This window comes from Corylus avellana, chromosome 3 (genome assembly GCF_965113065.1).
Source record: "Corylus avellana chromosome 3, dhCorAvel1.hap1.2, whole genome shotgun sequence".
Lineage (NCBI taxonomy): Eukaryota > Viridiplantae > Streptophyta > Magnoliopsida > Fagales > Betulaceae > Corylus > Corylus avellana.
The window spans coordinates 2,285,662-2,300,460 of NC_142492.1; the positions used below are offsets into that span (position 1 = coordinate 2,285,662).

Consider the following 14,799-nt stretch of genomic DNA (forward strand, 5'->3'; position numbering starts at 1 on the left):
CGGCCCTAAGTTTAATAGAAATTGCTCCATCCAGGGTTTGGAGGTTGTGCTTTTCGTTTTTCAAATCACAATAAGAATTGATTTATCATAGAAATACTTGGAGGCCGGCAAAAAGAATAAAAACAGAGTGGGCTTCAGCCTTCAGCCTCATAAAAAATAAAAACAGAACGGGTCGTCTTATATAATTTGGGCTCATAAGTACTCAACCAATGTCAAGCCCGATCCGCACAACGCCGCCGTTTCGTGTATGCAGAGTCTCTGTTATTACTCTCTAGAGTCTGTAGCGAAGAGACGCGAACACTCACAAGAGAGAGAGAGAGAGAAAAAACTGAATTTTCGAGCTTTGACAATGGAGGCGGCTCCATTTGCTTCTTCTTCTTCAGCTTCGTCTTTGTCTTCTCGCGCTGTAACAGCTGGATCATTATCTCCCACTTCATCTCTCTTATTTCGTCGCAATAATATCCGCAACAGTAATTGTAAATTCAAATCTCCAAGAAACTTATCGGTCCGAGCCTCTGGAGACTCTGGTACTCTTTCTCTCTCACTCTCTCTCTCTCTCTCTCTCTCTCTCTCATTACTTTTATGCTCTCTGATAATTTATTTTATTTTATTTTAATTTTTTTCAGTTGTGACGTTACTTGATTATGGTGCTGGCAATGTTCGTAGCGTGAGGAATGCGATTCGCCATCTTGGATTTGACATCAAAGATGTGAGCTATTTTCTCATTTTCTTAAAATTTCGTAACATTCTTGTTATTCAATAGTTTTGTATCATTTGGAAGTATGTTAGTGGCATTCTATCAAAGAATAAGCTTTCGGAGCAAAAAAGTATACGTTTTTATGTTTTTTTTTTTTTTCCTTCTGATTTATTTGTTTAAATTAGTGAGAAGCGTGGTTATTTTTATTACGGATTTTTATATAGTGAGCAAATATATATAGTTTGCCTAGAATGGATAAATAATTGAATATTCATGCGAGCATGTAGTAAATTTGTTTCTTTTTTTTATTACTTCAAAATGTAGGTACAAACTCCAGAGGACATTTTAAAGGCAAATCGACTTATTTTTCCGGGCGTTGGGGCATTTGCTGCGGCCATGGATGTGTTGAACAAAAATGGGTGTGTGTTTTGTTTTAAATTTTGTGGACTGTTTATTTGGATCAATTTGTTGTATAGTGCATTGAAGTGGATCAATGGCATATATGTGAAGCGGTAATGACTCTCAAATGTGTGAATATTATGAAAAGTGCCACAGCTTTTCTTAAATTGCCTTCTCTGTATTAACTGATAAAGTACAAGTGATGCTCACAGTTGCTTTGCTGAATCATGTAGTGGTACTAGTATGCTTTGGAATTAATTACTTTGAACTGAAAATTTGAGCTTTTTTTTTAAAAAAAAAAAAAAAAAAAAAAAAAATTCTGGGGCAATCTAAAGTTACACCGCATGATATAAGCTACTTAGATTCATTTGCCAGCGTGGAAGTTTTGAGTTTTTTTGATGTTTTGCAGGATGGCTGAAGCACTCTGTACCTATATTGAGAAAGATCGCCCATTTTTGGGCGTTTGTCTTGGACTTCAGTTACTTTTTGAGTCTAGTGAGGAGAATGGACCTGGTCAGTCATATCTGAATCTATGTGAAGTTTTTATTTACTTTTTTTTTGGTCATCTGAACATACATCTAATTTAGACGTACATGGAAATGTGAATGAAATGCAGTAGTGACAGCATTTGTTTATGAAATATTTCTCAATGTCATTTTTTTTTTTTTTTTTTTGCATTGCAAAAAGATAATCATTTCTGTATCATGTTTACATACTCAACAACTACAGTTTGCAGTTTAGTGGACTTATATGATGGTGCTGGTAGTGATGTTGATTATGGTGGTGGCTTCATGTACTCTGTTTTCATCATAATAAAATATTGATAAAACATATTCTAGAGGGACTTTCTCAGAGAAAAAGGGTAAAAGATTCAGAGAGATAGAGATCTGTGTAAAATGAAGGTGTCTGAATATGTAAAATACAAAAGAGACGAAGAAGAATAGTGATTCCTAAATATGCAAGACTATTATGTTGGGTATAAATGCCCTCTGAATTGAACAGAATACATTCTAACTTTTCTACTTTGTATATGTAAACATAGTCTATACTTCCATTTTCTGTTCCTTTAACTTCAATTAACAGCTTTACATGTGTCTCAGTAAATGGTCTCGGCTTAATACCGGGTGTGGTTGGGCGTTTTGACTCGTCAAATGATTTCAGAGTACCCCATATTGGCTGGAATGCTTTGCAAATCAAAGAAGACTCTGAAATTTTGGATGATATTGGAAACCGCCATGTCTATTTTGTTCACTCTTACCGTGCTACGCCAGTACATCCTTTATCTTTTTGTTTAAAAAGGCTGCCTTCTTAATGTAGCTGTTGCATATTTAGCCATAAATACCATGAGTCATGTATTTAATAACTTGACCTTCTTTTTTTCCAGTCAGATGCCAACAAAGAGTGGGTATCATCTACCTGCAACTACGGTGTCGACTTTATAGCATCTGTTAGAAGAGGAAATGTGCATGCAGTTCAGTTCCACCCGGAAAAGAGTGGAGGCAAGATATCTTTTACTCTCATTCATCCTTCTCTTTTGTCTTTTTTGTTTTTCTGGTCTTCATGTGGTAGCTCAAATTGTACAGATTCTAATCTTGCTTCTGTTGGCATTGAGGATAATTACAAAAATCTTCCATATTTTCCTTTCAGGAGCAAGTTATTATGGAGTAAAGAAAGCCTTCTCACATGTTGTTTTACATAGGAGTTCTTTCTGAAATAATTTTAAAGGATTAAAATTCAAGGCTTTAACTCTCAAAAAAGAAAAGAAAATGAGTAAATGTTGTACTACATAAGAAATTAGTGTGATTTCCTAAGCATAAAAAACAATTTTGTTTTTATACATTCTTTCCAAGATCCAAGCCAGGGATAAAATGTCTTTCCAAGGTTTAGGTAGTGGGTTCTCTCTGATCTGATTTGCATTCTAACCATTTGGCATTATAGGATTACCAAATAAGTTTCATTGCAAATCAAATATCTTTATATAGATAAAAAAAATGACATCCATACCTGAAAATGAATGTTTCAGATGTCGGTCTTTCAGTATTGAGAAGATTCTTGTATCCAAAGTCAGCCACAACGAAGGTAGCCTTCATACCTTTCATATGTATGCATCTCATATGTTTCTCAACTTCTCAGTTAAACTATTAATTAACATTCTGAAATGTTGATGTGAAGACAGGGGCCTACTGAGGGGAAAGCTTCAAAACTTGCAAAAAGGGTAATAGTAGTTGAACATGAAACCTTTTCTTCTTCTATTAAGTTTTCCCCTCCTTGTCTTTTTCTTTGTGTGCCCACATGCTTGCTGCTTAAATTTTTAGTTTTGTCTGTACGCCACTTATGGCCTGGCCCAACTAATGATATCACGGGGCCTAGAAGAATTTTTATCCCATTTTTCTTTTTGGGCTATGCCATTCTCTTGTATTTCGGTATTCTGAAAAAGGCTCCATGCTGAACTATATTAATTATGTATAGGTAATTGCTTGTCTTGATGTGAGGGCAAATGATAAAGGAGATCTTGTTGTAACCAAAGGGGACCAATATGATGTAAGGGAGCATACAAAAGAGAATGAGGTATTGTGATTGTTTTTAGTATCTGATTTATGGGTATAGACTTTGATTTATGGCAGTCATTTGGTATCAATGGTAAATAATCAAAGTTGAAGGGAAGCAATTTAATTGTTGCAGAAGCTTCCTCTACCTCCCTCTTAAAGCAGTTGTACTTTGGTATAATTTAATCACACTGTTATAAACTTTTGTAGGTAAGAAACCTTGGCAAGCCAGTTGAGCTTGCTGGACAGTATTACAAAGATGGAGCTGATGAGGTATGCTTTTGACAGAATTGAATGTTTGTGCTTTATCACTGAGCAACTATATTATAAATCAAGTGTCAAAAATGAACTGCAGGTTAGCTTTTTAAATATTACTGGTTTCAGAGACTTCCCTCTCGGCGATTTGCCAATGCTGCAGGTTTGTAAGATTGCAAATGACAGTAAATATCCAACGTTAATATTTTGATGTGACACTAGTACTTTTGTCTTTACCTCGAACGTTACATGTTGATTCCGTTCTTTGATCTTAATCTGCTTGCTGTTGTAGGTGTTGAGATTCACTTCAGAAAATGTTTTTGTACCGCTAACTGTTGGAGGTGGCATTAGAGATTTTACAGATGCAAATGGCAGGTATACTCTTTGGTGTTATTTGCATTACCAGTGTATTATGTCATGATTATATTCTTCAACTTCCATAAGAGCGGTTTTCTCAGAAATCCCTGATTCTATAGTTTTCAATAATTATTTAATTTGACTATTCACAATTTAGTGCAGTTTATAAATAAGACTTCCTTTTTCTTTCCTGAAGGCACTATACTAGTTTGGAAGTTGCTTCAGAATATTTCAGATCTGGGGCTGATAAGATTTCCATTGGAAGTGATGCAGTTTACGCTGCAGAAGAGTATTTAAGAACTGGAGTATGCTTCCCACTGTTTAATTCCTTAACAGATCCACGCACATATTCTTGCATGCCTATGCACGAGTTTGTGCATGTGTGTCCCTTTTGATAATTCTGGACTGCCTTTTATTTCAGGTAAAGACTGGAAAGAGTAGCTTAGAGCAGATATCTAGAATTTACGGAAATCAGGTACATCAAGTATTGTTATAGATGTATGCATGTCCATGAGCCTCGTGATCCATTTATATTCATTCTTTGGAGTTAATCTGCTTGAAGTCATAACAAATATGCCTTTTTTTTTTCTAAGCTTCATAACAAATATACTTGGCATACAAATGTCGCGGTTGAATCGATCCAATGTTTTTTTTTTCTGCATTACTTTACATATGTTTATAAAGAATTCATGAAAGGGGAGAGAAATGTTAACATTATTGATTTGAACTTTGACAGTGGGGCAGCTGATAAGTTTCAGATATCAAATTATACATTTGATTGGGCCCAACTTGAAATAAGTTGTTTATTGTTGTTCATGCATATGTATCCTAAAATGTAAAATTGATTTTCAGTTTGGTTGTTTGTGGGTCAGTGAATTATTATTATTATTATTATTATTATTATTAAATAAGTGTTAAATCTAAAAATGGTCCCAGCTGTTTGTATGCTTATCAAAACACTTCTTGGGTTTTAGAAAGTGATAAAGTTGGTCCTTGGGCTTTCTGAGTTTAAAAGATTAGTCATTCCGTCCACTTGCCCGTCAAGCTCAATACAATATCATTTATTCTCAAAATGCATCAGTGGAGTTGCTTTTACAGCGAGTTAAATTAATTATTCACTTTTCAGGCAGTAGTTGTAAGTATTGATCCTCGTAGGGTGTACCTCAAGAATCCCAATGATGTCGAGTTCAAGGCTGTAAGGTTGACAAACCCAGGTAAAAGGGAATTAATTAATTTTTTTAAAAAAAAATTGTTTGCTTATTATTTGCTATGCATTATGGCATGCTTCGAAAATCCCTTTAAGGATTGTACATCCTATTGCTAGGTTCTTATTGGATCCCTCTCTGACTTGGTGTCTGTATAAATTATAGCAAGTTTTCCTCTGAAGCTATTAATGTAATGTTATCAGCCTCCTTTATGAAATATGAGAGGTTAATATGGTCTGTTTTCACCAGTGAAGAAGAAATTTTGATATTTTAACCCCTTCTCCCCACCCCAGCTTGCATTGGGATTATTAGTTGCCATTTCTGGTGGAAGCTATTTACCTTTTTTTGAGAGAGGGCTGGGCAGGTCCAAATGGAGAAGAAATCCCCATTTCCCTCTCAGAGTTAGATAAGATTGTTTATGACCATATTTCTTACGTTGTTTCAGGTCCAAATGGAGAAGACTATGCCTGGTATCAGTGTACGGTAAGCCCTCTTTGCTTTCTTCATAAGCCTTGTTGATGAGATATTTTAAGTCTGAAAAATATTTAGAGAAACTACCTGTCTGGCATAAATTTGCTTCATTCCAATTGTTCTCTATCACATCTGGAAATTGACTAGTCCTATCTGGAAAGGTTGGAATGAACCTTTTTTTTTAAAGATAAAGGAACCTGGAATGCCCCGTTCCATTAGCAGAGGGGAAGTCTCTATTTTATAAGGAATAGTCTGGCATTAGGTGAAAGCTCCAAAGATTTGACAAGGGTTGTAGTATTACTATTGGCTATTGATCTAACATCATACAAGTATAGATTCAACTTCCAAGGAATAGAGGATGGGGCTCTATGAGAAACTTATGTCATCTTTTTCTTTGCAGACTCTAGGTCTTTCATTTTGCAGATGCAACATGTATCATAAGTCCATATCTAAGCTTAGTTATTTGGTCAAATAACCAATTCTTAGGATAAAGAGGAAATAACTTGTCTTTTCTGGAAGATTATAGACTTAATATAATCTTTTGACTATACTGCTGGTGTAGTAAGGTTGTAGTTTGGCCATGATAATGGCACCTGACTGCCATAACACCCGCATCACTACCTTGTCTTCATTGGTAGATGGTAGAGTAGTGGTGGGATTATAAGTTGGGAATACTGCATGTTAATATTATTATACGTAGTAATTATAGATTTTTGCTTGACTGCTTCCTTAAGAAGATTTTTTTTTTTTTTTTTTTGGTTTTAGTAAACTACTTTCTGTTGTTGTCACTAAGGTTAATGGTGGGAGAGAAGGTCGACCAATTGGAGCTTTTGAGCTTGCAAAAGCAGTTGAAGAGCTGGGAGCTGGAGAAATACTACTAAACTGCATTGATTGTGATGGTGAATCTAACTTCTGTACTTTTTAGAAAATCCCCTCGTACATTTTCATTTTGTGCATCAAAACATTATTTGAAGTGTTTCTTGAAAATGGTAACATAACTCATTTAGTGATATTTACAATATGTACTTTGTTATGCCAATTCAAATGTTTACGAATTGGATTGTAGCATTGCATAGATTTTGTTTGGAGGTTTGAGAAATCATTTTTTTTGTTCAATCTTCAAGATTTTAACCTTCAAAAAGTAATTTAAAGATGATTCTTCCTCTAATGTTCCTGATCCTTTCTTCCAAAATTTGAATGGTTCTCTTTCTGGGACCCCTTCCTTTAAATAAATTTCTCTAGATGGTTGTTGAAATCTTAGGAACCATTTGATGATGTTCCAGAAGGCAGTTCCAATCTTAACATTCATAAATTATACTTGGTTCATTCTTAAATTAGTTTTATTGTTTCATGCTTAATTTTTCTCCTTTTCAGGTCAAGGGAAAGGATTTGATATCGATCTAGTAAAGTTGATCTCAGATGCTGTGAGCATCCCTGTAATTGCAAGTAGTGGTGCTGGTGCTGTTAAGCACTTCTCAGATGTGTTCACGGAAACAAATGCATCTGCTGCCCTTGCTGCTGGCATCTTCCACAGGAAGGAGGTACGACTATAGAAGTATTTTTATGACTTCATTAAAATATCCCAAGTGCTGATTTAGATTATTATAATATTGTCTTCATTCTTCCCTTTTATTTTAGGGAGGCTGTTTAATATATTTCTCTTTCGTCTTTTTGACCTTTTTAGTGGGGTTCATCTACTCATCTCCTTGTTCAATTTCTCTGCCTTAAAATAAAGGACAGTTTTCTTCCAACCCAATTTATAAAATTATCATGGGTCCTTTAAGCATGTGAGAAAAACTATGTCCTATATTAAAAGCCTGCAACCGGCCTAACTTGTATATCCTTGTTGTGACTAATGGTTCATACAGTGTGTTATGTATGTTAATTTCTTGATTTATGCTTGTTGCAGGTGTCTATTCAGTCTGTGAAAGAGCATTTATTTAAGGAAGGCATAGAAGTCAGAATCTAATCCAATCCTTGAGAAGTTTTGAGATTACTCTTTAGAGGCCTTTGATTCTTCCACCAAAGGCAGAATTAGATGGGACCTTGTCGCTTTAACTGGGCATATGTTGTATATTTAACTGTTTGATTCATATCAAGATTTTTTATTTTTTTTATTTTTTTATTTTTCCTTTTCTTTTGTACTACCAAAAACTTAGACCTTTCCCACCTATTTCTACACTAGTTTTAAAATTCTTGCTCCTGTAATCGTCGGTATGATTCAGAAATATGAGTTTTCAAATGAAAGGTGGTCCATCTGTTCTCATATCAAAATCCTGTACAATAAGGGCGGTCAATAATTTTGGGCGACTAGTGAAGAAGGAATCATAAGCAGAAGCCAAAAAAACGCATAATTTTGGGGGAGGGGACTACTCCAGTACTCTCAACTCCTCGGGGGTTCAAAAGAATAATAACTTGGGTGATCAGCTTCCTCTTATGTAGGACCTCTTTAAAACCAATGGCAGCATGCCATGTCATGAAGCACCGATGCAGGTTCTTGATTATATAGTCAATCGGGCATCCGTGGACGGAAGCACGACTATGTTTCCTTGCATCATTTCGAATCTCCCTCCCCTTTCTTGTGAGGACATGTTAAAAAAAAAAAAGCTCTAACTTGGTCTATTGAAGGTTGGTGAAATGTTCATCTATTGGTTGATATATGGTCAATCGGGCCAAAAAGGGGGAAGAAAGTGGCCAAAAAAACACCCCCTCACTCCATTTCTTATTAAGGTAGGACATCTCCACCTCGTTTTCACAATATTCTGATTGAAAGAAAGAGTGTTATGATCTTGGTGGGGCTTAATTTGGGGTATGGGATAGATTGGATTATTCAATATGAAATAGGCTTAAGGGCCTAATTTTTTGCGTTCTATTGGCTATTGAACTTTTGGTACTTAACAATTAACATTTAGTATCAGAACAGACACCACATTACGAGGTCGAATCTCAGAAAGGTAACCTACAAAGAGACTACTTAATGTCTGAATGAAGTTGTTTATTAGATTCAGAGTGAAAACTATTATAAAGTGACTTATACCTAATGCCTGAATGAAGTCGTCTATTAGATTCAGAGTGAAAATAAAGTGACTTAAAAAAAAAAAAAAAAAAAAAACCAACAACACGATTTCATAGAGTGAATAAAAGGGTGGTTGATTGTTATGGAATCTTGATGGGGCCTAATTTAAGATATGGTTGCTAAATTGAGCATAAGATAAGTTTAAGGCGTCTAACTTTTCCGTTTGGTTTTATTAGCGCGTGTTCTGCAACTTTATTCTATACATCCTGAGAGAAAGAGAAGAGAGAGAGAGAGAAAGAGAGAGTTGATTATAAGTATGGCATCTTCTGCTACGTAGGGCATGAAGGTTATGCCTTTTGAGTTAATTAGTCTAAAACATGACATGGGTTGGTGGACCTGGTGGTTTATTGGCATTTACTTGTTTTCTGAGACACCCCCACATGACTGCGGGTGATGATGCAGATTCCAACCTACTATATACGTATTATAAGCATGCAATTGGGAGTACTGTATGGAGATACTCGATCGGACCACTACGTTATACGATTGCTACAAGCTACAACGTGCAAACAAAGCAACCTCCATGCTAAATAAAACCAACAAAACATAAACTACAATTCGATCCACACAAACTGCTTGAACTCAGACATCAAAAATACTGGAAGTAATACTCCAAACAGTATCCAATCTTTCTGTTCACAACACCATCCTCAACATTCTTACAAGAAACCAGTCTTCCTGACCCGTACATCAGCTAGAATGAGCTGAAAAAAAAAATGTATCTTGGATTTCTATTCAGCAAAATTATTGCTAAAAGATATATACAATTTAGCACAAAATTAAGTCAACCCTTGATCAAAAATCAGAAGAGCTTGCTTGCATACTCTTCTTTGTCCTGCCTGATTCCTGCAGAAGGCAAAGATGAACTTCTTGCAAGGCCTCTGAGCTCTGACAAGCTCCTTCCAAGCTGAAGAGCAACTTTAAGCTCAAACAACTCTCCATTTTCCCTCTTATCGGCCTCTCTTTCCGTCAAAGTTGATGTTATATTCTCTTCCATAAGCCTGAAAAATCCTGCTGAGCCCCTATACATCTCAAACACCATCCCAACTTGCCCACCATGCTGCATAGTGTTGACCACAGTGGCCAAAGCTCCAAACATCACACCCAAAAACGCAGCCCATGAGCCACCAAAAGGCAATCCCACAAAGGCTGAACCCACGGCAGCCAAACCAGTAAATAAAGGCCCACATACTGCAAGAATTTTGTTAACTTTCAGTACTACTTTGCTCAGCCTCACATACTCTGCTGCATCTTTTCTCTTCAAAACCCCAACAACCTCCTTCATTTCCTCCTCAAGATTTTCATTCCACCCATTTGATCTCTCTACCCTCCCACCAGCCTTATTTTCTTGCTGAGACTTCAAATTATGCGGCCACCACACAGCAGGCTCCACATTTGCTGGAAATTTATCCAGCATTGTGCCAAGCAAGGGAAGAGGGTAAGCCTTATCTAATGCTAAGACTTTCTCCGTCACATCCTCCACATCACTAGCTGTCGGGTTTCGAACAGCCACAGTGATTTTGATATCCTCGTGAAGTTGCTTAAATAGCCTTGCAGCATTTCTCTGTTCTTCTGCAAGCTGAGATGGCTGGATTTTATTCATCACCAGCAAAATTCCAGTGGATGCCATGTAGAGAAGACTAGCAGAGAGCTTCAGAGCCAAAACTGGAGCTCCAATTACTCCACTGAGAGCCGCAAGCCCAGCCATTGTTGCTGCTGTGAATGTCATTCCGTTAACAGAATTCAGCAGAAGACGGTTCCAGTTATCTCTCTGAGCTCCAATATTCTTGTGCATTTCTGCTCTATCTGCTACAATTTCCATTATTGTATATAGCTCTTGCAATATTGTCTTGGACCTGGAAACGCCGTCGTTTCCTTTATTACTATTATCAATAGTATTAGGCTTCATTTCTATGTGGGTTGAAATTGGTACAATGGCTTGTAACCCATTGGAGAGCTTAGGAAGAGAAAGATAATTATCAGATGATTGGTGGTGTTTTGGGGAATTTAGCGTGGCTTTGATTTTTCTAAAAGAAGTTGAAAAAGAACAAAAGGAAGCAGCTTGAAGAGTAGCCATGAAAATTAATTAGCCTTCCTGTTCTATTGGTGTGGTTTGGAATTTGAAGGCCTTGTAGGGAAAATGAGTGAATTTCAGCTCAGATATATAGAGGAGAAGACAGGGGAATGTATGAAATGTTCGAGTCGTCGGTCTTCTCCAACCTTTTTGAATGGATTCATGGGTTGGACTCCCTCATCTTTGTCTACTTTTTAACCATTTTACTTTTGACTTTCAAAGCTTATGATTTTGTCAACTTTCGCTCACTCCCAAGTCCCAACTACCAACTCCCTATAAAGTGTTCTTTTCACGCGATATACGTACGTAATATATATATATATATATATATATATATATATATATTGTGATTTTTGAATTTGCTTTCATACAACAAATGCATGTAAAATAATATTTGCCTGCTTATAGGAATTGGGAAAGGAATAGTATAAGGCTGATCCTCAACAACCTCTTTGCCTGTTTCAGCGTTTCTGATCAGGACAGGACGACCATTAGTCAACATACGAGGGCTACAATCACGTGCGTACTTTGTCGTCTATATACACTACTACATTGCCCTGTCTGTCCGATCATCATCGTACGGCCATTAATTACCCTAGCAGTAGCACTCATGCACATCTATGCTACGTATTACGTAAAGTGCACTTTTATCACGTGTTCTTAAGGTATTCAAATAGTATAGTGAGTATAGAAAGTGTTGATTACACTTGCATTTATATTAAAATTAAAAAAAAAATTACGGGCTTTATTTTACTAGCTAGACAAGGATCCTTAACACATTTAATGCATATATAGATGTAACTTTCAAAACATAACCCGAAGAGAAATGATATATATATATATATATACCAATACTATCTTATTATATTATGTTGACGTTATATTGTATATTCATTATTAAATTAATTTTAATTAAGAAAATAATAATTATAGATTGATAATATCACCTCAACATAGTAGAATCATGATGAGATGGAATTATGTTATTTAGACTTTTTCCAACCTAAAAACTATTTTTCCTATTATCAACAAATTAAATGATTAATTTTGAAAAATGGAAAGATAGAGAAAAATGAGAGAAGTACCGGAATAAATGCTCGAATATTTCTCTTCGATCTCTTAAACACAAAACCACGGGCTATCATGGCTTTGAATAATTTCGTAAGGGTGGTTTTAGTTTATCATATTTTATCGATACTTTCTAGAAATACACGCACATAATAATAATACACGTACAATATCATTTCAAGTCAATATAAATATCACCACACTCAATATATATTGTAAAAAATGAAAGTAAGGCTCTAGTGTAACAAACTCAAGTAAAACGTGGGATATATTTGTACTATATATCATTTAAAAAGGGCTAGTTAAATTATGATTGAAGTTTTCTAGAGTTACTTGTAAAATTTAATCTAATATAATATATATAGTAAGAAATCAATGTGAAAACTTAAAACCTGTTTAGGATTGCGTTAAAAACTTAAAAAAAAAATGATTTTAATTAGTACTTAAACAACCATTTCAGGCAAAAAAATGTTGGTTTGATATTAAAAATAACTTTTTGCTAAAAAAAAAAAAAAAAAAACCCCAAAACTGCATTGTAAAAGAGAAGCAAAATGAGGTTTTTTTCTTTTCTTTTCTTTTCTATCTGCAAAGTTATTTCGGGCCTTTTTTTAGAGACAAAAGTTATATTTTTCAACGCAATTCTAAACCAGCTTTTATAATTCCAGTCACTCAATGTGAGTAATCCACACAACCAATGTAGAACTAACTTTCCCAAATGTTACATCAAGGATCTTTTCAATTTCGCTTTTTCTCTCAAAATTCTTCCACCATTTTATTTTTAACACTATCTACAACTATATATATATATATATATATATAGCCAAAGAAACTTTTCCAAGAAAAACAAATAGAGGATACATTTTTGTTAAATGCATGGAAGCTATCTTATATATATAGCGACCAAAAGAAATGGAGAATGACAGAAGCAACTGCTGAGAAAAGGAATAAGAAAAGCAATATTGGTAACGTACGTTAAAGTAGTAGTTGCCAAATGACAAACTTTCTTTTCACAAAAGCATGCCAAGCAAGAACAAACAATGGCCAGTATTTTCTGCGGAACCTTTCACGTGGGTTGTCATGTTAATTGCCTAACGCGCTTTATATTTCACAGACCACCACATACAGTCCACGCCGTGTGTTTGTTTTTTTGTTAAAACAAAATATTTCTAAATCTCTTGGTTTTTTTTTTTTTTTTTTTTTTTAATTTTACTGTTTAGACCTTAGCTAGTTTTTAATTTGATCAATTTAATACAAGAGTTTACGAAGATTTCTAGTTTAAGGAAAATATTTCAGAACCCGTGTTTGTGCATGTGTGTGTGTGTTTTTTTTTTTTTTTTTTTTTTTTTTTTTTTCAAATTTGGTATTTTAGATCTCAATTTTAATTTGGCTAATTTAATACTTGAATTTATGAAAATTTTAAATTAAATATCTCTAGCTATTATGCTATGCTCATTAAACAAATTTAGATAACTAATAAAAATTATTGTTCATCCCATCTTAGGGGATAGGTGTATCTACCATTGAATTTTTGAAATCCACATGTGGGTTCAATGGCGTATTTACAAAAGAAATTGTTGAAAGAATGATATTTAATATGTCTCAAAAATTTAAACTTTATTTATTTAAAAAAAAAAAAAAAAAATCAAACGGAGTGGCTGCAGCCCATTGGGGTGGCCACCTCTTTAGTTTTTTTTTTTAATGAGAATGTTATAATAGTATTTTTCAAGTCTTTTTTGTTTTTCTAAGCCATACATGGAAGAAGGGGAGGGGAGGGTATTTTTGTTATTCATGAAAAGAAAATAGCTAAAGATCTTAAATTTAAAATCTTCATAAACTCAATATTAAATTGGTCAAACTAAAAACCAAGGTCAAAAACACAAATTCAAAAAGCAAAGTCAAATTCTGAAATATTTTCCTTTTTTTTTTTAGGGGATGCTACCCCGGAGGACTAGCAGGTTTTGACATGAACCCAACACGAAATTGGTGGGTTAGTGTTGAGAAGTCTTACCTATTTAATTAAATAGATTTGATTAAAATCGATCTATATAGATATAATTTTATATTGGTGTATCGATGCAACTTAAACTTAAGATGCAATATTTAGGGTTGTTAATTTTTGAAATGACCTACAAACTTGACAGTAACCCAACACGAAATTAGCGAATCAAAATTAAGAGATCTAACCCATTTAATTGATTATAATTAAACTATATAGTCTTATACCCATACATCAGACACAACACAAATTGCCTCCCGTTAGGATTAAGTGTTGTTTTGTAATTCAATAAATTTAATTTTCCTTTCTTGTGTTTGGGGTCTTGGAGTCCACCTCACCGTGTTTTGACGTTGAATGAAAAGGTTTCTTGACTATGGACTCTGAAGATCTTGTTCCTTCTCTGCAATTACACTCGGCTGGTAATTCCATATCGCTTGTATTTCTTCATAAGGTCTATGGCTCTTGTGAAGCGCGTCATTATACTATAATCAAGCATAAGCATATACGCAATTCATAAACTGACACTTCTACCACGTAAAACATAATTCATAAGACCACAACAAAGAAGACGTGCTTCAGGACGGCTATGGCTGTTTCTTGTTTACCTTGGAATGGGATCTTCACAATTTCACTTGAAATGGATAATTTATTCCAC

The 14,799-nt window shown here is 34.8% G+C and overlaps 1 protein-coding gene and 1 pseudogene across 1 annotated transcript; one reads left to right on the forward strand and one right to left on the reverse strand.

The window, feature by feature from the left end:
• The first annotated feature begins 290 nt into the window (after positions 1-290).
• Positions 291-8,196, forward strand: AT-HF (HIS HF). The gene is made up of 19 exons (XM_059588416.2): positions 291-527; positions 627-709; positions 1,022-1,116; positions 1,506-1,609; positions 2,197-2,366; positions 2,481-2,595; positions 3,120-3,175; positions 3,273-3,311; positions 3,566-3,664; positions 3,853-3,915; positions 3,998-4,060; positions 4,190-4,272; positions 4,451-4,559; positions 4,676-4,729; positions 5,381-5,468; positions 5,905-5,942; positions 6,724-6,829; positions 7,305-7,471; positions 7,840-8,196. The coding sequence occupies exons 1-19, from the start codon at positions 350-352 to the stop codon at positions 7,897-7,899; spliced, it is 1,770 nt and encodes a 589-aa protein (XP_059444399.2). The 5' UTR covers positions 291-349; the 3' UTR covers positions 7,900-8,196.
• Positions 8,197-9,552: 1,356 nt separating this feature from the next.
• LOC132176363 (putative F-box protein At4g22030 pseudogene) lies at positions 9,553-11,156 on the reverse strand (annotated as a pseudogene).
• Between the last annotated feature and the right edge of the window lie 3,643 nt (positions 11,157-14,799).